The sequence below is a fragment of the Oncorhynchus gorbuscha genome, unplaced genomic scaffold, assembly GCF_021184085.1.
Source record: "Oncorhynchus gorbuscha isolate QuinsamMale2020 ecotype Even-year unplaced genomic scaffold, OgorEven_v1.0 Un_scaffold_1038, whole genome shotgun sequence".
NCBI lineage: Eukaryota > Metazoa > Chordata > Actinopteri > Salmoniformes > Salmonidae > Oncorhynchus > Oncorhynchus gorbuscha.
The window spans coordinates 139,989-165,817 of NW_025745944.1; the positions used below are offsets into that span (position 1 = coordinate 139,989).

The 25,829-nt window shown below is 49.4% G+C and overlaps 1 protein-coding gene across 6 annotated transcripts in view; it reads left to right on the top strand.

Moving 5' to 3' along the window:
• Positions 1-25,829, top strand: part of ctnnd1 (catenin (cadherin-associated protein), delta 1) — a 58,898-nt gene that overhangs the window by 24,778 nt on the left and 8,291 nt on the right. For 5 of the 6 annotated variants that reach the window (XM_046336398.1, XM_046336396.1, XM_046336399.1 and 2 more), the window contains 14 exons: positions 163-353; positions 1,198-1,308; positions 3,080-3,218; positions 9,244-9,466; positions 10,131-10,326; positions 11,522-11,639; positions 12,013-12,057; positions 16,212-16,323; positions 16,857-16,874; positions 17,288-17,347; positions 17,748-17,875; positions 21,901-22,051; positions 22,380-22,575; positions 24,093-24,289. In XM_046336398.1, coding sequence (XP_046192354.1) covers positions 163-353; positions 1,198-1,308; positions 3,080-3,218; positions 9,244-9,466; positions 10,131-10,326; positions 11,522-11,639; positions 12,013-12,057; positions 16,212-16,323; positions 16,857-16,874; positions 17,288-17,347; positions 17,748-17,875; positions 21,901-22,051; positions 22,380-22,575; positions 24,093-24,289 — 1,885 coding nt within the window. The remainder of the gene's footprint in view (positions 1-162; positions 354-1,197; positions 1,309-3,079; positions 3,219-9,243; positions 9,467-10,130; positions 10,327-11,521; positions 11,640-12,012; positions 12,058-16,211; positions 16,324-16,856; positions 16,875-17,287; positions 17,348-17,747; positions 17,876-21,900; positions 22,052-22,379; positions 22,576-24,092; positions 24,290-25,829) is intronic. The other variant, XM_046336397.1, reaches the window with a different exon arrangement.

Here is a 25,829-nt window from a genome sequence, read left to right on the forward strand (position 1 = left end):
TAAATAAAGTGGGTCGTATTGGCAGTGTGTTGGAGCTGTCTGGACTGCAGAATGTGTGTTAACGTGATGATGATGTATTGGTCAGGTGGGTCGTATGGGCAGTGTGTTGGAGCTGTCTGGACTGCAGAATGTGTGTTAACGTGATGATAATGTATTGGTCAGGTGGGTCGTATGGGCAGTGCGTTGGAGTTGTCTGGGATGCCGAGGTTTGTCCCAGAGCCGTACGGTCTGGAGGATGACCAGAGGAGTCTGGGATATGACGAGGCAGACTACGGCATGGGACCGGCCATCCACTACGGAACAGTACCACGCAACCAACAAGCCTTCAACCACGGACCGCCCCGCAGGACAGGGTACATGTCCCAGTGTGTGTGGAGTGTGTGCAGTAATGTCTGGTCTCCTTCTCTGTGTCCCTGCTGGTTTATTCAGCCAGTGTAGTGTCCTCTCCCTACTAACCCCTACCAGTGTAGTGTCCACTCCCTACTAACCCCTACCAGTGTAGTGTCCTCTCCCTACTAACCCCTACCAGTGTAGTGTCCTCTCCCTACTAACCCCTACCAGTGTAGTGTCCTCTCCCTACTAACCCCTACCAGTGTAGTGTCCTCTCCCTACTAACCCCTACCAGTGTAGTGTCCTCTCCCTACTAACCCCTACCAGTGTAGTGTCCTCTCCCTACTAACCCCTACCAGTGTAGTGTCCTCTCCCTACTAACCCCTACCAGTGTAGTGTCCTCTCCCTACTAACCCCTACCAGTGTAGTGTCCTCTCCCTACTAACCCCTACCAGTGTAGTGTCCTCTCCCTACTAACCCCTACCAGTGTAGTGTCCTCTCCCTACTAACCCCTACCAGTGTAGTGTCCTCTCCCTACTAACCCCTACCAGTGTAGTGTCCTCTCCCTACTAACCCCTACCAGTGTAGTGTCCTCTCCCTACTAACCCCTACCAGTGTAGTGTCCTCTCCCTACTAACCCCTACCAGTGTAGTGTCCTCTCCCTACTAACCCCTACCAGTGTAGTGTCCTCTCCCCTAACCCCTACCAACCCTACTAACCAGTGTAGTGTCCTCTCCCTACTAACCCCTACCAGTGTAGTGTCCTCTCCCTACTAACCCCTACCAGTGTAGTGTCCTCTCCCTACTAACCCCTACCAGTGTAGTGTCCTCTCCCTACTAACCCCTTACCTCTTCTCTCCCCTCCCAGGAGCTATGAAGGGACTCTGGACGGAGACATGAGTGGAGCAGGGGACATGTACTACTGGGGAGGTGCACCCCTGGCCCAGGGAGAGAGGGGTAGCATGGCCTCCTTGGACAGGTGAGACTCCTTGGTGTCGTATTGTAGATATATCAGGGGTATTCACATCCAAGCCTGCAGGTCCGGACCAGGGCTTAAAATGAACACCCACCACCACCTGCCAACGCGGGTACATTTTGTCATTGGTGGGTCAGATGTCTGTTTCACCAGCCATGTTGGTGGGGGCCAGGGCTTAAAATGAACACCCACCACCACCTGCCAACGCGGGTACATTTTGTCATTGGTGGGTCAGATGTCTGTTTCACCAGCCATGTTGGTGGGGGCCAGGGCTTAAAATGAACACCCACCACCACCTGCCAACGCGGGTACATTTTGTCATTGGTGGGTCAGATGTCTGTTTCACCAGCCATGTTGGTGGGGGCCAGGGCTTAAAATGAACACCCACCAATACCTGCCAACGCGGGTACATTTTGTCATTGGTGGGTCAGATGTCTGTTTCACCAGCCATGTTGGTGGGGGCCAGTGCTTAAAATGAACACCCACCACCACCTGCCAACGCGGGTACATTTTGTCATTGGTGGGTCAGATGTCTGTTTCACCAGCCATGTTGGTGGGGGCCAGGGCTTAAAATGAACACCCACCATCACCTGCCAACGCGGGTACATTTTGTCATTGGTGGGTCAGATGTCTGTTTCACCAGCCATGTTGGTGGGGGCCAGTGCTTAAAATGAACACCCACCATCACCTGCCAACGCGGGTACATTTTGTCATTGGTGGGTCAGATGTCTGTTTCACCAGCCATGTTGGTGGGGGCCAGTGCTTAAAATGAACACCCACCATCACCTGCCAACGCGGGTACATTTTGTCATCGGTGGGTCAGATGTCTGTTTCACCAGCCATGTTGGTGGGGGCCAGGGCTCCACAGTGCCAGCATCTCACTCACATTTGTGAATAAAAATAGTCAAGTATGATTAAATGCTGCCGTGGCTATTTTCAAAGTATTTCTGCAGTTCTTGTTTCACAGCTGGTAAATGAATCACACAAAGTCAAAGAACTAGGAATCTTATCGCTTATCCCACCTCGCACAGTGTCAAGAGATGAGGGAAAAATTCATTTTTAGAAGCTTTGTGCACAGGCATAAAAGTTTGTCTAATTTACTTGAAGATGAAGTCTACTGAAGTAGGACTTTTGTCCTTGTGTTTCCTGGCTATTTATATTGGTTTTGTTCACAAGTTAGGTTGTTTTTCAATGTTTGACTTTCAACTGTTAGAGAAGAGAAGACAACCCTGCTGCTTGTCAGACTCTTTCTCACAGGACAAACATGACTCTAGTCGCGTTACCACGGTAACCGCCCGTCCTTAAAGGGGCAGGGGATCATTTTTGTTAAGTGTCAGGTCACAAAAAAAAGAAATGAAATTAAACAATATACCACATTACTTCTTAACAGTAATACATGTTATTGTTTTAGAAACATTACAAAGCATGCGCATCTGTTTTTTTGTTTTGTTTGTGTAATTTTAGGGGAGGAAATATTTTGGATGGTAAAAAAAATTGAGTGGCTGGTAGATTTTTAAATCTACCTGCTACAGTGGCTGGTGGACCAAAAAGTGTATTTTAGGACTGGTCCGGACCACTGCTGTTTTTCTGTTCTACCTGATAATGAATTGTACCCACCTGGGATCCCAGGTCTAAGTCAGTCCCTGATTAGAAGGGAGGAATGATATTCAGCAGTGGAACTGGATTCAAGGACCAGATGTGGAATTTGCCTGCACTACTGTATGTCGCTTTGGATGAAAGTGATGTGTATATATTATCTTACCTGATTGGCCAGCACCCTGAGGAAAGGCCCTGCCACTTCCTGGAGACAGCCTGAGCTGCCGGAGGTCATCGCCATGCTCAACTACAGACTGGACCCCGTCAAGAGCAACGCTGCCGCATACCTGCAGCACCTCACCTTTAAGAACGACAAGGTAATATATATACACCTGCATCACCTCACCTTTAGGAACGACAAGGTAATATATATACATATATATACACCTGCAGCACCTCACCTTTAAGAACGACAAGGTAATGCAGCACCTCACCTTTATATATATATATGCACCTGCAGCACCTCACCTTTAAGAACGACAAGGTAATATATATATATATACACCTGCAGCACCTCACCTTTAAGAACGACAAGGTAATATATATATATATGCACCTGCAGCATCTCACCTTTAAGAACGACAAGGTAATATATATATATATACACCTGCAGCACCTCACCTTTAAGAACGACAAGGTAATATATATATATATATACACCTGCAGCACCTCACCTTTAAGAACGACAAGGTAATATATATATATATATATATATGCACCTCACCTTTAAGAACGACAAGGTAATATACCTGCAGCACCTCATATATATATATATATATACACCTGCAGCACCTCACCTTTACGACAAGGTATATATATATATACATATCACCTTTAAGAACACAACACACATGCATCACCTCACCTTTAATAACGACAAGGTAATATATATACACATGCATCACCTCACCTTTTAACGACAAGGTAATATATATACACATGCATCACCTCACCTTTAATAACGACAAGGTAATATATATATACACATGCATCACCTCACCTTTAATAACGACAAGGTAATATATATACACATGCATCACCTCACCTTTAAGAACGACAAGGTAATATATATACACATGCATCACCTCACCTTTAACGACAAGGTAATATATATAATATATCACCTCACCTTTAATAACACAAGGTAATATATATGCATCACCTCACCTTTAAGAAGGACAAGGTATATATATATACATGGGCAAGGTAATATATATACACATGCATCACCTCACCTTTAAGAGGGACAAGGTAATGGGCGCGTTCCTTTGCCCAGGTGTTGCTGACGCCTGACAGATCTTACAACGACTGGATCGGTTTACCACATAATGTTATAGCAATCTGTCAGTCGATGACGTGGCACGTAACCATTGGTTGATGCAACGTCTGAGCAGGGGAATGCAATATATATATATATACATGTATATACACTACCCTTTTTCCCCTTCTTTATTTAACCAGGCAAGTCAGTAAGAACACATTCTTATTTTTAATGACGGCCTAGGAACAGTGGGTTCACTGCCTGTTCAGGAGCAGAACGAAATAAAAATGTTTTTATTACCTAGTCAGCTCAGGGATTCGATCTAGCAACCTTTCGGTTAGTAAATAATAATAATAATAATAATATAATAATATATATAATAGTAGTCCAGCCCTCTAACCTCTAGGCTACCTGTGGCCCCTTTTAAGAACGACAAGGTAATATGTGACTTGCTCTATGATAATCCGTCACATTGACCCCAAAGCCATTTGGCGTTTTAGACAGTGCTGGAAAGAAGAGAATGGGAGTTTGTAATGAGGCCAACATGATCTCTACTCCAAATATCCAACGAGTTGCATGTCATTACATGTTGAGTCCCCACACCATGTTTTTCAGAGAAACTAGGTCAAAGTTTGCAGTTACTTTTAAGAACTTTATTCAAATAATGAATAGGAAAACACAAAACATGAAATGCAGTAACTCTACAGACAGTGTCTGTCTGCATCGTTGTTGCATACACATGTAAACGTGGCCACAGTTGTACACATATAAGCAACAGAATGCATTGGCTGCATTCACTTATGTTCACACTGGTACATACATGACAGAGAATCACTTGGAAAGGCTAAAGGTCACAGCCATAATATATGCAAAGACTACATGCTGCGTGCACGTGTTTGAACATGTACACACACACACACACACACACACACACACACACACACACACACACACACACACACACACACACACACACACACACACACACACACACACACACACACACACACACACACACACACACACACACACACACACACACACACACACATCCCATGTCGTCCCTGCACATATTATGGTTGTGACCTTTAGTCTTTCCAAGTCAGATTCCATTCAGGCTTGGGAGGATAAATAATGAATCAGTTGCCAAGTTAAATAATATCTCTTATAATTCCATGTCACAGAGAATGTGTATAGGCTATATTCAAACACATTTTCCCCGTGTGACACGTGCCTGGGAACAGCACATGCAGATGTGCCCAAATGACCCTCTCACAAACCAAGGACCCTGACACCCATGACGGTTACACAGAGTAAACAACATCTGAGAAGTGCTAAACCAGAGAAGGGGATGGAGGGGGTGAGAGGTGATACGGGTCAGAGGCATCTCTGGTCTCTAAGCAGCAACTAAAAGGAGACACGTTAAAGACCATATGAACGCACGGCACCAGAGTACAGACTGGCCGTCTCTCTGGGGCTGATTCATGTGGGCTTTGGTTAAGTCTTTTCCACTGGTCCACTGGTTTGAGCTGTTCAACGTTCCATACAAATATAAGTATCAAGGTTTAGGGAAGCACTCGCCATGATCACGCATCAAAGTTTTGCACTTGGGCCACACAGAGAAGGTCTGAAATGTCGGCGTCACTCGGATGTCTGGCCTCTTAAATCCAGGGGTCCATCCTGAGAGCGGCATCACTCGGGTGTCTGGCCTCTTAAATCCAGGGGTCCATCCTGAGAGCGGCATCACTCGGGTGTCTGGCCTCTTAAATCCAGGGGTCCATCCTGAGAGCGGCATCACTCGGATGTCTGGCCTCTTAAATCCAGGGGTCCATCCTGAGAGCGGCATCACTCGGATGTCTGGCCTCTTAAATCCAGGGGTCCATCCTGAGAGCGGCATCACTCGGGTGTCTGGCCTCTTAAATCCTGGGGTCCATCCTGAGAGCGGCATCGCGTGGACATCTGTCAAAGTGTTGATGTAGTGGCTGCCTCTCTGAATGTCGTCGTAGGACGGCACCTGTTTGCTGGCGATACAACCACCACACCTCTTCTTCCTTGACACCTTCTAGAACGTCATCACTGCAGTCAGCTTGTCTGCAGAAATTCTGAAACCACAAAGTCAATTATTTAAAAGTCCTGAACAGTAATTCTGAAAAGCACTTTGTCTCTTGGCTAAATACCAGGAAGTTTGAAAAGACTGGCTGAGTGGGCGTGGAGCTTATATTCATGAGCTGGCCTTGACTGACAGCTCTTTGAAAAGCCTTTGTCAAGCAACTTGGATGCAGCGCTGCAGTAAAATCACTTCAAGCAAATGTGGTGAAACACAAAGAACCTCAAACAATATTGCATCAATTATATGTTTATATATATATTTTATATACATCCCCCGTTTAGAATGTATGTTGATGTGGTTCACAGCAGCACTGACAGATGTTTTGAAAGAGACCCCCCCCCACCCCTCCCTTTGTTCCATGTTGACTGAAGACTCATCTAGCCAGTAACTAGATGTTTTGAAAGAGACCCCCCCCCACCCCTCCCTTTGTTCCATGTTGACTGAAGACTCATCTAGCCAGTAACTAGATGTTTTGAAAGAGACCCCCCCCCCCCTCCCTTTGTTCCATGCTGACTGAAGACTCATCTAGCCAGTAACTAGTTTTGAACACCAGACACGGATGTAAGAGGAAAGGTATAAGTATCTTTGCCATAGATGAATAGGGTAAACTCTAATTATCTTTGCCATAGATGAATAGGGTAAACTCTAATTATATTTGCTGAACACCTACAGTCAGATTTTGGCACCAGTAGAGTAGTTATCTAGCTATATAAACCACGCTCTTCTGCAAACACGCCTTCTCCCACGTTGGTCACACGCTCCTTTTTTGAGCTGTTTCCTTGCAGAGGTTTCCATGGCACCAGTGATCTTGACAATGAGCACTCAATGTTTTTCATCAGAAAGGATGAATAGCAGTAAATAATGAAGTCAGTCATCGTCATAATCTACTCTAGTCAATACATTTACAACCAATATCAACACATACAAAGGACACAGCCTGCACTCATTGAAATGGATGCGTGAACAGACACACTTTTACTAGTATTGTAAATGGGTGATGTTTGATATTAAGATATTTGATAACTATAGACGGCCATTTCATGTATTTATGTAGCCCGTCTTGGACAAATATAAACACAAGTTTTGTATTTCTCTTTTCCCCCTCTGCACTGTTGGGAAGGCCGTAAGCATGTCACTTAGCCTACACCTGCTGTTTACCTGGAACCTGTACGCGGATAATCAGGATGCAGGTACAGGGAGTGAATTTAATAAACAAACATGGAACAAAACCAGCAACACGAGTAGCGTTCAGACAGCGAATAAAACCAGGAACACTAGTAGCGTTCAGACATGGAACACGAGTAGCATTCAGACATGGAACAAACCCAGGAACACGAGTAGCATTCAGACATGGAACACGAGTAGCATTCAGACATGGAACAAACCCAGGAACACGAGTAGCATTCAGACATGGAACAAACCCAGGAACACGAGTAGCATTCAGACATGGAACAAACCCAGGAACACGAGTAGCATTCAGACAGGGAACAAACCCAGGAACACGAGTAGCATTCAGACAGGGAACAAACCCAGGAACACGAGTAGCATTCAGACAGGGAACAAACCCAGGAACACGAGTAGCATTCAGACAGGGAACAAACCCAGGAACACGAGTAGCATTCAGACAGGGAACAAACCCAGGAACACGAGTAGCATTCAGACAGGGAACACGAGTAGCATTCAGACAGGGAACAAACCCAGGAACACGAGTAGCATTCAGACAGGGAACAAACCCAGGAACACGAGTAGCATTCAGACAGGGAACACGAGTAGCATTCAGACAGGGAACAAACCCAGGAACACGAGTAGCATTCAGACATGGAACATATAAACAGAAACAATAATGCCTGGGGAAGGAACACAAGGGAGTGACCCATAGGGGAGGTCATCAGGAAGGTCATGGAGTCCAGGTGAGTCTCATGAAGCGCAGGTGTGCGTAATGATGACTACACTGGTGACAACGAGCGCCAGAGAGGAGGAGCGCGAGTAGACAGGACATTACCCCAATCATGTGATGAATAAACATTTATTTGATTTGACACGGAAATACATTTCCACTTCTCTCTCATGGTCAGTCACTCAACTACAAACACTACTAGTGACATAGCAATCTGGGTTGCATGGGCAGAACATCCCCCACTTCACTCACTCATGTGTATTAAAGCCAAGTGTGTGTGTGTACACAAGGTAATATAGCCTATAGCACCTCACCTTTAAGAACGACAAGGTCATATCTTTATCTATACACACTTAGTTTATATACACAAACAGAACCGGCAGCACCTCACCTTCACACCCACAGCCTTAAAGCCCCTTGCATATCTATCTCAATTACCTCGTACCCCTGCACATCGACTCCATACTGGTACCCCGTTTATATAGCCATGTTATCATTACGTATTTATATACTTTTGTTATTAAGTGTTACTTTTCTATCAGTTTTTTCTATTTTCTCTCTCTGCATTGTTGGGAAGGGCCCGTAAGTAAGCATTTCACTGTTAGTCTACACTTGTTGTTTATGAAGCATGTGAGGAGTAAAATTAGATTTGATTCCCCACGCCCCCTTTATCTAGTCATAAACACAGCCATGCTGCAGGCTACCTAGCTACTGTCTTTCATGTCAGAATGAGAGCAACACACAACCACCAACACCTCCTCCCTCATTCCTTCTCCTCTCCCCTTTCCCTCCCCTCCCTCCCTCTCTCTCTCTTCCCTCTCCTCTCTCTCTCTTCCCTCTCCTCGTTCCCTCTCTCTCTTTCCTCTCCTCTCTCTCTTCCCTCTCCTCGTTCCCTCTCTCTCTTCCCTCTCCTCGTTCTCTCTCCTCGTTCCCTCTCCTCGTTCTCTCTCCCCCTTCCCTCTCCTCGTTCCCTCTCCTCTCTCCCCCTTCCCTCTCCTCGTTCCCTCTCCTCTCTCTCTTCCCTCTCCTCTCCCCTCTCCTCTCTCATCGTCCCCTCTCCTCTCTCCCCTCCAGGTGAAGACAGATGTCCGTCGTATGAAAGGTATCCCATCCCTGGTGTCCATGTTAGACAACCCTAAGAAGGAGGTACACCACGCCGCCTGCGGAGCGCTCAAAAACATCTCTTACGGACGAGACCCTGACAATAAGATCGCCATCAAGAACTGTGATGGAGTACCGGCCCTGGTCAGACTGCTGAGGAAGACCAGAGACCAGGACCTGACCGATACTATCACAGGTATTACTACTGTTGTTACTACTAGTGTACTACTGTTGTTACTACTAGTGTACTACTGCGGTTACTACTAGTGTACTACTGCGGTTACTACTAGTGTACTACTGCGGTTACTACTAGTGTACTACTGCGGTTACTACTAGTGTACTACTGCGGTTACTACTAGTGTACTACTGCGGTTACTACTAGTGTACTACTGCGGTTACTACTAGTGTACTACTGCGGTTACTACTAGTGTACTACTGCGGTTACTACTAGTGTACTACTGCGGTTACTACTAGTGTACTACTGCGGTTACTACTAGTGTACTATTGAGGAAGACCAGAGACCAGGACCTGACCGATACTATCACAGGTAATACTACTGTTGTTACTACTAGTGTACTACTGCAGTTACTACTAGTGTACTACTGCGGTTACTACTTGTGTACTATTGAGGAAGACCAGAGACCAGGACCTGACCGATACTATCACAGGTAATACTACTGCAGTTACTACTAGTGTACTACTGCGGTTACTACTAGTGTACTACTGCGGTTACTACTAGTGTACTACTGCGGTTACTACTAGTGTACTACTGCGGTTACTACTAGTGTACTACTGCGGTAAGTGGGAGACGGTAGTGTGTGGTGGTGGTGATGATGATAATCCGTCACCCTCTTCCTCAGGCACGCTGTGGAACTTGTCGTCTCACGACTCAGTGAAGATGGAGATCGTTGACCACGCTCTGCACGCCCTCTCAGACGAGGTGATGGTAGCTCACTCGGGCTGGGAGAGAGGGAACGAGGCAGGAGGAGAGGAGAACCTCAAACCACGACACCTGGAGTGGGAGACGTCCCTCACCAACACAGCTGGCTGCCTGAGGTACAGAGAGGGAGGGAGGGGGAGGGAGAGGGGGGGAGAGGGAGAGGGAGGGGGAGAGGGAGAGGGAGGGGAGGGGGAGGAGGAGAGGGGGAGAGAGGGGGAGAGGGAGGGGGGAGGGAGAGAGGGAGAGGGGGGAGAGGGAGGGGAGAGGGGGGGAGAGAGGGAGGGGAGGAGGGAGGGGGGAGGGAGGGGGAGAGGGGGAGAGGGAGAGGGGGAGGGAGGAGAGGGGAGAGGGAGGGAAAGAGAGGAGGGAGGGGAGAGAGAGGGAGAGGAGAGAGAGATGGATTGTACAGTGGGAGGAAAAAGAGGAGGGTGATATGGCCGTAATATCATATCACAATATGTTTCTCGTATTTTAACGTTTCTGAATAATAAAAGTTGTAAATATGTTTTATGCTTCAACATCGACCGTAGAATTACAACATATTAATTCTTAATGATTTTATTGGTCTTTTTCCATTCTGATGGTTTTATACTCAACCCAGCTAGGTCCAAACTGACTGTGAAGTCGTCCAATTTGTCAAACTTTTCATTTGAACTTGGGCACTCTATCAAAATATCATGATAGACGATATTGTAAAATACATACCAGTGTTGAAGATGTGTCAGCCAGCCATGAAACAGTAATGTATCGTCCATTTAGTGACTGGTAGCTGTGTGTTGGTCTTGCAGTGTGTGTGTGTGTGTGCATGTCTGTACAGGTGTGCCTGAGGAATTCCCAGAAGGTAGGGCAGAGTGGGAATGTGCTGTGTTCCCCAGTGGGTGTGTCTGTCTCTGTTAAAGGCAGGCTACAACACAATGACTGGCCCAGTAACCTGATCTACGATCTCACTGTCCTCTCACTCGACTGGAGTTTAACAACCACAGGCTTCTATCCTAAATGGCCCCCTATCCCCTATATGGGCATCCCTAACATTAGTGCACCACATAGAGAATAGGGTGCTTTTTGGGACGTGACCACACGCTTTCAGACTTTCAGTCTCTGCAACACACTGACATAGGACCACTCAGTGTTTTATTACTAATGGTTGTGTGCTGGAATCCTTATGTGGCCACTGATTGTTGCCACTCTCATTCCTCCCTCTCTGTCTCAGTCTCTTGGTCTCTGCCCATTTCCCCTCTGTTTCTGTATTGCTTGTTTGTTTTTTCTGACACACCTTCTCTACCTCTCCTCCCACCGCTCTCTCTAAAACAGGAACGTGAGCTCGGAGCGCAGTGAGGCCAGGAGGAAGCTGAGAGAGTGCACAGGATTGGTCGACTCGCTCATGTACATTGTCCAATCACAGATCAACCTGAAAGACGTGGACAACAAGGTGTGTATGCACTGCTGTTTTATCTTGTGATCCTGAACTTTGATTGTGTCCACATGTATTTTAATCCTGTTCTCCTTTTCCTTCGTCTTATCACCCCCCTCCCTCTCTCCCTCCCTCACCCTCTCTCTCTCTCCCTCCCTCACCCTCTCCCTCCCTCCCTCCCCTCTCTCTCTCCTCTCCCTCTCTCTCTCTCTCCTCTCCCTCTCTCTCTCTCTCTCTCTCTCTCCCTCTCTCACCCTCCCTGTCTCTCTCTCTCTCCCCATCCCCTCTCTCCCCCCCCTCTCTCTCTCCCCTCCCCTGCCTCTCTCTCTCTCTCTCCCTCCCCTCCCTGTCTGTCTCCCCCCCTCCTCTCTCCCTCCCTGTCTGTCTCCAGCTGATAGAGAACAGTATGTGTCTGCTGAGGAATCTGTCCTATCAGGTATTGTTGTAGTTTATATTGTTGTCCTTTCTGTTTCTTTCTACAGTGTTTCATCCTGCCTTTTTAGTAATGTGTTGTGACCTTTTGAATTGTACTTTAAAGAGATTCTCTGGTACTTCTGTAGACTTTTTAGCCAGTAGTTCTTAGTGTTGCATGATATACCCAAACGTCTGTACTGTTTCCGATAGCAGCACATGACAAACGGTTCGGTCCTAGATAAAGATACTTCTGTCAAATGAGTGTCACGTCATCTACTGATTGAGAGAGGATCAAGTTAGTTTATCAGCGCAGCCGAGGTCCCCTTATGACGTGAGAGCACGGTGCCCACTCCACTTCCCCGTGGCTAACACTGGCCTGTTCCACTTCCCCGTGGCTAACACTGGCCTGTTCCACTTCCCCGTGGCTAACACTGGCCTGTTCCACTTCCCCGTGGCTAACACTGGCCTGTTCCACTTCCCCGTGGCTAACACTGGCCTGTTCCACTTCCCCGTGGCTAACACTGGCCTGTTCCACTTCCCCGTGGCTAACACTGGCCTGTTCCACTTCCCCGTGGCTAACACTGGCCTGTTCCACTTCCCGTGGCTAACACTGGCCTGTTCCACTTCCCCGTGGCTAACACTGGCCTGTTCCACTTCCCGTGGCTAACACTGGCCTGTTCCACTTCCCCGTGGCTAACACTGGCCTGTTCCAGCTTAACACTGTTGGCCTGTTCCACTTCCCCGTGGCTAACACTGGCCTGTTCCACTTCCCCGTGGCTAACACTGGCCTGTTCCACTTCCCGTGGCTAACACTGGCCTGTTCCACTTCCCCGTGGCTAACACTGGCCTGTTCCACTTCCCCGTGGCTAACACTGGCCTGTTCCACTTCCCGTGGCTAACACTGGCCTGTTCCACTTCCCCGTGGCTAACACTGGCCTGTTCCACTTCCCGTGGCTAACACTGGCCTGTTCCACTTCCCGTGGATTAACACTGGCCTGTTCCACTTCCCGTGGCTAACACTGGCCTGTTCCACTTCCACCCCGTGGCTAACACTGGCCTGTTCCACTTCCCCGTGGCTAACACTGGCCTGTTCCACTTCCACCCCGTGGCTAACACTGGCCTGTTCCACTTCCCCGTGGCTAACACTGGCCTGTTCCCACTTGGCCCCGTGGCTAACACTGGCCTGTTCCACTTCCCCGTGGCTAACACTGGCCTGTTCCACTGGCCTTCCCGTGGCTAACACTGGCCTGTTCCACTTCCCCTAACACTGGCCTGTTCCACTTCCCTGGCCTGGGCTAACACTGGCCTGTTCCACTTCCCCGGGCTAACACTGGCCTGTTCCACTTCCCTGGCCTGTTCCACTTCCCGGGGCTAACACTGGTGGCTAACACTGGCCTGTTCCACTTCACTGGCCTGTTCCCGTGGGCTAACACTGGCCTGTTCCACTTCCCGTGGCTAACACTGGCCTGTTCCACTTCCCCGTGGCTAACACTGGCCTGTTCCACTTCCCGGGCTAACACTGGCCTGTTCCACTTCCCGGGGCTAACACTGGCCTGTTCCACTTCCCGTGGCTAACACTGGCCTGTTCCACTTCCCCGGGGCTAACACTGGCCTGTTCCACTGGCTAACACTGGCCTGTTCCACTTCCCGGGCTAACACTGGCCTGTTCCACTTCCCGTGGCTAACACTGGCCTGTTCCACTTCCCCTAACACTGGGCTAACACTGGCCTGTTCCACTTCCCGGGCTAACACTGGCCTGGCTAACACTGGCCTGTTCCACTTCCCCGGGCTAACACTGGCCTGTTCCACTTTCTAACACTGGCCTGTTCCACTTCCCGGGCTAACACTGGCCTGTTCCACTTCCCGTGGCTAACACTGGCCTGTTCCACTTCCCCGTGGCTAACACTGGCCTGTTCCACTTCCCCGGGCTAACACTGGCCTGTTCCACTTCCCGTGGCTAACACTGGCCTGTTCCACTTCCCCCCCTGGCCTGGCTAACTGGCCTGTTCCACTGGCCTGTTCCACTTCCCGTTCCACTTCCCCGGGGCTAACACTGGGCTCCCGGGGCTAAACACTTCCCGGGGCTAACACTGGCCTGTTCCACTTCCCGGGGCTAACACTGGCCTGTTCCACTTCCCGGGGCTAACACTGGCCTGTTCCACTTCCCCGGGCTAACACTGGCCTGTTCCACTTCCCGGGGCCCCACTGGGGGCTAACACTGGCCTGTTCCACTTCCCGGGGCTAACACTGGCCTGTTCCACTTTAACACTGGCCTGTTCCACTTCCCGGGGCTAACACTGGCCTGTTCCACTTCCCCGTGGCTAACACTGGCCTGTTCCACTGTTTAACACCCGTGGCTAACACTGGCCTGTTCCACTTCCCGTGGCTAACACTGGCCTGTTCCACTTCCACTGTTCCACTTGGCTAACACTGGCCTGTTCCACTTCCCTGTCCCGGGGGCTTCCACCCCGGGGCTAACACTGGCCTGTTCCACTTGTTAACACTGGCCTGTTCCACTTCCCGGGCTAACACTGGCCTGTTCCACTTCCACTTCCCCGGGCCACTGGCCTGCTAACACTGGCCTGTTCCACTTCCCGGGGCTAACACTGGCCTGTTCCACTTCCCGGGCTAACACTGGCCTGTTCCACTTCCCGGGGCTAACACTGGCCTGTTCCACTTCCCGGGGCTAACACTGGCCTGGCTTAACACTGGCCTGTTCCACTTCCCGGGCTAACACTGGGCTAACACTGGCCTGTTCCACTTCCCGGGGCTAACACTGTTCCACTTCCCCGGGGCTAACACTGGCCTGTTCCACTTTAACACCCTGTTCCACTTCCCCGGGGCCAACACTGGCCTGTTCCACTTCCCGGGGCTAACACTGGCCTGTTCCACTTCCCGGGGCTAACACTGGCCTGTTCCACTTTAACACTGGCCTGTTCCACTTCCCGGGGCTAACACTGGCCTGTTCCACTTCCCGGGGCTAACACTGGCCTGTTCCACTTCCCGGGGCTAACACTGGCCTTCCCGGGGCTAACACTGGCCTGTTCCACTTCCCGGGGCTAACACTGGCCTGTTCCACTCCCTGGGGCTAACACTGGCCTGTTCCACTTCCCGGGGCTAACACTGGCCTGTTCCACTTTAACACTGGCCTGTTCCACTTCCCGGGGCTAACACTGGCCTGTTCCACTTCCCCGGGGCTAACACCTTTATTTCTTCACGCCTGTCCCAGTCAAGATCCTATTTGCTCGAGCCTTGAACTGGCTGTGTGTGTGTGAATCATGTCATGGGTCTTAAAGACACACACTGTTATCAAATAAAGAGATTGCTTCTTCTCTGCAAATCTTGTTGATCAGTACAATAAAGTAAGTCCCAAATGGAAGGGAAACGGTTGTTTTTTTCATCTGCAGCACCATGAAATCAGCCAGAAAGCTCTACCTCAATTCATGGTCACGCTGCTATTCAATATGCATTCAGCTGTATTGTGAATACACCTAGACTACATCTTGATTTGCCCAGTTTATCAATAGAGATTTACCGTTCAAATACATTATTACCATGATGTTATGTGGTTAGATTAGTAAAAAAAATGAAGTCAAATTGATTGTATAATTGATTCATTAACGCATACAATCAAAAATAAAACATTTAATATAAAACTTGAAGATCTGTCTGGTTCAAGTGCCATTCTGTGCCTTTGGCCATGGTATTGTTTTAGTACTGTATGGAGTACTGTGATACTTAACCTGGTATCCGTATGGAAGTTGAACTTTTAGCATGGTGACAACACTGTTCACAGTTGTGAAAGTAGTGCTCACGAGCCAGAAGTGGTCCCTCAGCGCTCACTCTGCTGTGTGTGCATCTTGCTAGCTGTCACTCAAATCGCGAGGGGCTGAAGCTCATTGGCTAGAACTTGAAATGCTAGGGGGCTGACCCACATGGGGGGGAAAATGGCGCAGTATAGTTCCAGAAAAAAGTTACTTTCAAACTAGGGATTTGGTGGCTAATTGAGTTCAGACAGTAATTCTGCTCCTCGATTCTGAATGTGTGAACAACATGTTGACACATCAGCCCAAAGCCGGAGGGTAAAGAACATACTGAGTAGGCACCAACGTTTCACAGCATGTCTTTAAATAAGCAATATTATACTATATGATTGTAAACTTGACTTGACCTTAGGTTCACCGGGAGGTGCCGGGCGCTGAGCGCTACCAGGAAGCCATGTCCCTCAACCAGGGCCCCGCCCCCTCCACTGGAAAGACCAACCGCTTCAGCTCCCGCAGGGGCAAAGGTCAGTGTGTGTCTGTGTGTTTGCGCGGGTGTCTGTCTGTCTCTGTCTGTGTGAGTGAGTGTTTATATTATCTGTCTGTGGAAGGAAGGCAGATGGAGAGTGAGAGTGATGCAATTGTTGACTTTAGTGTGTGTGTGTGTACACAGTATAGTGACAGTGTAGCAGGAAAGAGAGACAGCAGAGAACCAGTGGTTGGCCTGGGATGTTGAATGCTATTTACCCCCATCCTAAAGAATGTTCAGTCTCACTCCTTAATGTCTGTGTGTCTGTGAGGGAAATGATTTGTTTCTCTATTTATGAACAGACATTTTGTTGTTGATGGTTTGTCTTTGTGCTGGTGTGGATGTTGGTGTGTGTTTTTGCTGCGATAGTTTCTAATCTTACATTTGATCTATGCTGGTGCTTTGGTGGGAGGAGGTGTCTTGGTGGCTGGGTCACTGCTGCTGTTCTCGCTTGACTCAAATGATCTTCCTCTCTCCTCCTCCTATCATTTAATCATCCCTCGTTCTGCTCTCCTCTCTGCTGTGGAACAGATGACTGGTGTTCTAAAGGTAAGCTCTGACCTCTGCTTGTCTGCTGGGTAGAGCATTAATTAGGACGGGCTAATGATGTGTCAGTCTCCTAACTCTATGCATGCACTGGCATGCTCTCTGCCGTCTCCTAGAGGACGATGTGTGTAAGAGACAGTGTGCAGCGTGTGTGTGTGTATGAGTCTGTGTTAGCATGTGTGCTCCTACCAAGCGGCTTTTTCAGTGGCTCACAGAGCTGTGTGGTTCTAGAGAACCATAGCGGTTAGAGGGTTCTAGAGCACCGTAGCGGGCGGGGGGTTCTAGAGCACCGTAGCGGGCGGGGGGTTCTAGAGCACCGTAGCGGGCGGGGGGTTCTAGAGCACTGTAGTGGGGGGCCGGGGGTTTATTGAGTGTTCTGTGCGTCTGTTTCTGAGTGTTCTGATGTTCTGTTGCAGGGAGAAATGAAGACGGAGCAGATATGATTGACATTCCAAAGAGGACTACACCTGCCAAAGGTAACACAGTATAAAGTGGCATCATGTAGACTGGAATATGCATGTTTCTCCTGTCCACTCATCTGTTGTACTGATCTGAAAGAAGTGACCAGGTGACAGCTATGCCAGCCTAATGAGCTCCCATCACATTGTTTTCACCTGTGAAGTTTTTTCCCCAATCATGCTGCTTTCAAGACAACTGGGAAACGAGGTCAAATCATGTCAGTGATCTTCAGTTCTGAAATTCCGAGCTCTATTCTGAGCTGGATGACCATTCAAAGTGACCCCCCCCAAGCTCCCAGTTCTCTTGAACTCACTGAAGTCTGAGATTTATTAATGCAGCAACAGTGCAGGTGAAAATGAGAAGACAATGAGATGTCTCCATGTTTCTAACACCTCTCCCTCGTGTGTATCTCTCCAGGTTATGAGTTGTTGTTCCAGCCAGAGGTGGTGCGTGTCTACACCTCTCTGCTGAAGGAGAGTAAGAACCCCACCGTGCTGGAAGCCTCCGCCGGAGCCGTGCAGAACCTGTGTGCCGGACGCTGGACCGTGAGTCAACCACACCACCACCACACACCTTGAGACACCACGGCCTGTTAGTTTAACACAACCACCACCACCATCTGGCCCAACACCACCACACACCTTGACACCACGACCTGTTAGTTTAACACAACCACCATCAGACCCAACACCACCACGACCTGTTAGTTTAACACAAACACAACCACCATCAGGCCCAACACCACCACGACCTGTTAGTTTAACCCAAACACAACCACCATCAGGCCCAACACCACCACGACCTGTTAGTTTAACCCAAACACAACCACCACCAGACACAACACCACCACGACCTGTTAGTTTAACCCAAACACAACCACCATCAGACCCAACACCACCACGACCTGTTAGTTTAACCCAAACACAACCACCATCAGGCCCAACACCACCACGACCTGTTAGTTTAACCCAAACACAACCACCATCAGGCCCAACACCACCACGACCTGTTAGTTTAACCCAAACACAACCACCATCAGGCCCAACACCACCACGACCTGTTAGTTTAACCCAAACACAACCACCATCAGGCCCAACACCACCACGACCTGTTAGTTTAACCCAAACACAACCACCATCAGGCCCAACACCACCACGACCTGTTAGTTTAACCCAAACACAACCACCATCAGGCCCAACACCCCACCTGTTAGTTTAACCCAAACACAACCACCACCAGACACAACACCACCACGACCTGTTAGTTTAACCCAAACACAACCACCATCAGGCCCAACACCACCACGACCTGTTAGTTTAACCCAAACACAACCACCATCAGGCCCAACACCACCACGACCTGTTAGTTTAACCCAAACACAACCACCATCAGACCCAACACCACCACGACCTGTTAGTTTAACCCAAACACAACCACCACCAGACACAACACCCCACGACCTGTTAGTTTAACCCAAACACAACCACCATCAGGCCCAACACCACCACGACCTGTTAGTTTAACACAAACACAACCACCATCAGGCCCAACACCACCACGACCTGTTAGTTTAACCCAAACACAACCACCATCAGGCCCAACACCACCACGACCTGTTAGTTTAACCCAAACACAACCACCATCAGGCCCAACACCACCACGACCTGTTAGTTTAACCCAAACACAACCACCACCAGACACAACACCACCACGACCTGTTAGTTTTAACACCACCAACCTGTTAGTTTAACCCAAACACAACCATCACCAGACCCAACACCACCACGACCTGTTAGTTTAACACAAACACAACCATCACCAGGACCTGTTAGTTTAACCAACCACCACCAGACCCAACACCACCACGACCTGTTAGTTTAACCCAAACACAACCATCACCAGACACAACACCACCACGACCTGTTAGTTTAACCCAAACACAACCACCATCAGGCCCAACACCACCACGACCTGTTAGTTTAACCCAAACACAACCATCACCAGACACAACACCACCACGACCTGTTAGTTTAACCCAAACACAACCATCACCAGACACAACACCACCACGACCTGTTAGTTTAACCCAAACACAACCACCATCAGGCCCAACACCACCACGACCTGTTACCAGACCCAACACCACCACGACCTGTTAGTTTAACCCAAACACAACCACCATCAGGCCCAACACCACCACGACCTGTTAGTTTAACCCAAACACAACCACCACCAGACACAACACCACCACGACCTGTTAGTTTAACCCAAACACAACCACCACCAGACCCAACACCACCACGACCTGTTAGTTTAACCCAAACACAACCATCACCAGACCCAACACCACCACGACCTGTTAGTTTAACCCAAACACAACCACCACCAGACACAACACCACCACGACCTGTTAGTTTAACCCAAACACAACCACCACCAGACCCAACACCACCACGACCTGTTAGTTTAACACAACCACCATCAGGCCCAACACCACCACGACCTGTTAGTTTAACACAAACACAACCACCATCAGGCCCAACACCACCACACACCTGGAGACACCACGACCTGTTAGTTTAACCCAAACACAACCACCATCAGGCCCAACACCACCACACACCTTGAGACACCACGACCTGTTAGTTTAACCCAAACACAACCACCATCAGGCCCAACACCACCACGACCTGTTAGTTTAACCCAAACACAACCACCACCAGACACAACACCACCACGACCTGTTAGTTTAACCCAAACACAACCACCACCAGACACAACACCACCACGACCTGTTAGTTTAACCCAAACACAACCATCACAGACCCAACACCACCACGACCTGTTAGTTTAACACAAACACAACCATCACCAGACACAACACCACCACGACCTGTTAGTTTAACACAACCACCACCAGACCCAACACCACCACGACCTGTTAGTTTAACCCAAACACAACCATCACCAGACACAACACCACCACGACCTGTTAGTTTAACCCAAACACAACCACCATCAGGCCCAACACCACCACGACCTGTTAGTTTAACCCAAACACAACCATCACCAGACACAACACCACCACGACCTGTTAGTTTAACCCAAACACAACCATCACCAGACACAACACCACCACGACCTGTTAGTTTAACCCAAACACAACCACCATCAGGCCCAACACCACCACGACCTGTTAGTTTAACCCAAACACAACCACCACCAGACCCAACACCACCACGACCTGTTAGTTTAACCCAAACACAACCACCATCAGGCCCAACACCACCACGACCTGTTAGTTTAACCCAAACACAACCACCACCAGACACAACACCACCACGACCTGTTAGTTTAACCCAAACACAACCACCACCAGACCCAACACCACCACGACCTGTTAGTTTAACCCAAACACAACCACCACCAGACCCAACACCACCACGACCTGTTAGTTTAACCCAAACACAACCACCACCAGACACAACACCACCACGACCTGTTAGTTTAACCCAAACACAACCACCACCAGACACAACACCACCGCGACCTGTTAGTTTAACCCAAACACAACCATCACCAGACACAACACCACCGCGACCTGTTAGTTTAACACAACCACCACCAGACACAACACCACCACGACCTGTTAGTTTAACCCAAACACAACCACCACCAGACACAACACCACCACGACCTGTTAGTTTAACCCAAACACAACCATCACCAGACACAACACCACCACGACCTGTTAGTTTAACCCAAACACAACCACCACCAGACACAACACCACCACGACCTGTTAGTTTAACCCAAACACAACCACCACCAGACACAACACCACCACGACCTGTTAGTTTAACCCAAACACAACCACCACCAGACACAACACCACCACGACCTGTTAGTTTAACCCAAACACAACCACCACCAGACACAACACCACCACGACCTGTTAGTTTAACCCAAACACAACCACCACCAGACCCAACACCACCACGACCTGTTAGTTTAACCCAAACACAACCATCACCAGACACAACACCACCACGACCTGTTAGTTTAACCCAAACACAACCATCACCAGACACAACACCACCACGACCTGTTAGTTTAACCCAAACACAACCACCATCAGGCCCAACACCACCACGACCTGGTAGTTTAACCCAAACACAACCACCATCAGGCCCAACACCACCACAACCTGTTAGTTTAACCCAAACACAACCACCATCAGGCCCAACACCACCACGACCTGTTAGTTTAACCCAAACACAACCACCACCAGACACACATCCCTTTCAGCCTCCTTACTTGACGTCTAACAGAAACCCTTTACACCTGGACTGTAAGTCAATCACAGTATAATCACAAACTCCACCTCCAACCCAGACACCACCTTTCTAGACCCTTGTTAAACCACAGTCTAGTACTCAAAACAGTCTGTCCATTTCCTGAACACAAATACACTACAATAATCATTGATCTGTATGTATTCTCTCTCTCTCTGTCTCAGTATGGGCGGTATAATTGATCTGTATGTATTCTCTCTCTCTCTCTGTCTCAGTATGGGCGGTATATCCGTGCGTTGTTGCGTCAGGAGAAGGGTCTTCCCATGATGACAGAGCTGTTGGCCCATGGCAACGACCGGGTGGTCAGGGCCATGTCTGGAGCTCTGAGGAACCTGGCTATCGACGCCCGCAACAGAGACCTGCTCGGTTAGTACTGTTTCTGTGGAACTGTTTTTCCCTCTCCCTGTTTCTCTTGCTCTCTTTCTCCCTCTTTCTCCCTCTTCTCGCTCTCTTTGTCCCTCTCTCTCGCTCCCTCTTTGTCCCTCTCTCACTCCCTCTTTGTCCCTCTCTCACTCCCTCTTTGTCCCTCTCTCGCGCCCTCTTTGTCCCTCTCTCACTCCCTCTCTTTCTCCCTCTCTCGCGCTCTCTTTGTCCCTCTCTCACTTCCTCTCTTTCTCCCTCTCTCGCGCTCTCTTTGAGCCAACCTGTGTTATTAAATACTACAGCTATGTCTCTCTAACTCTTGTCTCTGTAGGTAAACATGCAGTTCCCCACCTGGTATCCAACCTGCCTGGTGGGGGTCAGAGCCAGCCTGTGAGGGCTCTGTCAGAGGAGACGGTGGTGTCTGTACTGAGCACCCTTCATGAGGTTCTGGGCTCCAGCCTGGACGCTGCCAAGGTCCTCAGAGCCTCGCAGGGCATCGAGAGACTGGTGCTCATCAATAAGGACGGGTAAGCTGGTGTGTGTGTGTGTGTGTGTGTGTGTGTGTGTGTGTGTGTGTGTGTGTGTGTGTGTGTGTGTGTGTGTGTGTGTGAGACACAAAAAGAGGCGCATGTGTCTCTTTCCATCAGTCTGGATGATGTTGAACAGGAGTGTCAAACTCGGTCTCTGGTGGGCTGAGGGTCTGCAGGGTTTCTCCCTTTTACTGATCAATTACACACTAATTGAAAGGAAAAACTGAGACTGGGGGGAGTTGATCTCCCCCCGGGGACTGGGGTGTGTAGTTGACCTCCCTCCTGGGTGGAATGGGAGGGGTGTAGTTGACCTCCTTCCGGAGTGTAATGGGGGGGGGTGTAGTTGACCTCCTCGGGTGGAATGGGGGGGGGTGTAGTTGACCTCCCTCCGGGGTGGAATGGGGGGTGTAGTTGACCTCCCTCCGGGGTGGAATGGGGGGGTGTAGTTGACCTCCCTCCGGGGTGGAATGGGGGTGAGTTGACCTCCCTCCGGGGTGGAATGGGGGGTGTAGTTGACCTCCCTCCGGGGTGGAATGGGGGGGTGTAGTTGACCTCCCTCCGGGGTGGAATGGGGGGTGTAGTTGACCTCCCTCCGGGGTGGAATGGGGGTGTAGTTGACCTCCCTCCGGGGTGGAATGGGAGGGGTGTAGTTGACCTCCCTCCGGGGTGGACTGGGGGGGAGTTGACCTCCCTCCGGGGTGGAATGGGGGGTGTAGTTGACCTCCCTCCGGGGTGGAATGGGGAGGGGTGTAGTTGACCTCCCTCCGGGGTGGAATGGGGGGAACCTCCCTCCGGGGTGGAATGGGGGGGTGTAGTTGACCTCCCTCCAGGGTGGAATGGGGGGGTGTAGTTGACCTCCCTCCGGGGTGGAATGGGAGGGTGTAGTTGACCTCCCTCCGGGGTGGACTGGGGGGGTGGAGTTGACCTCCCTCCGGGGTGGAATGGGGGGGTGTAGTTGACCTCCCTCCGGGGTGGAATGGGAGGGTGTAGTTGACCTCCCTCCGGGGTGGAATGGGAGGGTGTAGTTGACCTCCCTCCGGGGTGGAATGGGAGGGGTGTAGTTGACCTCCCTCCGGGGTGGAATGGGAGGGTGTAGTTGACCTCCCTCCGGGGTGGAATGGGAGGGGTGTAGTTGACCTCCCTCCGGGGTGGAATGGGAGGGGGTGTAGTTGACCTCCCTCCGGGGTGGAATGGGGGGTGTAGTTGACCTCCCTCCGGGGTGGAATGGGGGGGGTGTAGTTGACCTCCCTCCGGGGTGGAATGGGGGGGGGTGTAGTTGACCTCCCTCCGGGGTGGACTGGGGGGTGTAGTTGACCTCCCTCCGGGGTGGACTGGGGGGTGTAGTTGACCTCCCTCCGGGTTGGACTGGGGGGGTGTAGTTGACCTCCCTCCGGGGTGGACTGGGGGGGTGTAGTCGACCTCCCTCCGGGGTGGACTGGGGGGTGTAGTTGAATCACCTCTTTCTGTTTGATGCTGTTTCTCTTTCTGAGTCCTCCAGTTCTCTCTCCTGATAGGAACCGGTCAGAGCGAGAGGTGCGTGGTGCCGGCCTGATACTCCAGTTAGTTTGGGGCTATAAGGAGTTGAGGAAGACCCTGGAGAAGGATGGCTGGAAGAAGACAGACTTCATGGTGAACCTCAACCCGCCCAACAGCACCCAGCCCCGGGTCAACGGAGGATATGAAGACAGTACGCTGCCGCTCATAGACAGGGGTGAGACAGACCATAACATCTAGCTACACACACACACACACACACACACACACACACACACACACACACACACACACACACACACACACACACACACACACACACACACACACACACACACACACACACACTGAGGTCTTCACAGGTCTACCCCAATATCTGAGACCCGACTCTGGAACGAGGTGTCTGAGTCTAAAATTGTCCCTGGGGTCTGGGTTGGATCCATGTTTGATTGCCACGGGTCTATGTAACTACAGCTGATGGACGGCTCTGAATAGCCTATAGCGGTTGTATTCAGTGGTTTTCTGTGGGGGACCCCATTCCCCCCCCCCCCCCCCCCCCCCCACAGAATTTCTCACAACCCACACCCCCCCCACAAATCAAATGACACAACCCTGAAATTTGTCAATTTCGATTTTTACATCAACCTTTTATTCATTATATTTTCATCTCTCTGATAAATACATTTACTCAATAAAATTATAACATTTCTCAGAACAGTTTGTATATTCTCCCAATCTGTACTCTTAATTAAAACCAAAAACAGTATTTGTTTATGTGGGGAACCCAGTCACCTACCTACAATCTCCGACCACTCGCCTATAACCACCACACTATAACCCACCACACTATAACCCACCACACTATAACCTACCACACTATAACCTACCACACTATAACCTACCACACTATAACCTACCACACTATAACCCACCACACTATAACCCACCACACTATAACCTACCACACTATAAACACTATAACCCACCACACTATAACCCACCACACTATAACCTACCACACTATAACCTACCACACTATAACCTACCACACTATAACCTACCACACTATAACCTACCACACTATAACCTACCACACTATAACCTACCACACTATAACCTACCACACTATAACCCACCACACTATAACCCACCACACTATAACCCACCACACTATAACCCACCACACTATAACCCACCACACTATAACCTACCACACTATAACCACCACACTATAACCTACCACACTATAACCCACACACTATAACCTACCACACTATATAACCCACCACACTATAACCCACCACACTATAACCTACCACACTATAACCTACCACACTATAACCTACCACACGATAACCTTTTATTCATTACATTTTCATCTCTCTGATAAATACATTTACTCAATAAAATTATAACATTTCTCAGAAGAGTTTGTATATTCTCCCAATCTGTACTCTTAATTAAAACCAAAAACAGTATTTGTTTATGTGGGGAACCCAGTCACCTACCTACAATCTCCGACCACTCGCCTATAACCACCACACTATAACCTACCACCACACTATAACCACCACCACACTATAACCCCACACACTATAACCTACCACACTATATAACACTATAACCCACCACACTATAACCCACCACACTATAACCCACCACACTATAACCTACCACACTATAACCCACCACACTATAACCTACCACACTATAACCTACCACACTATAACCTACCACACTATAACCCACCACACTAT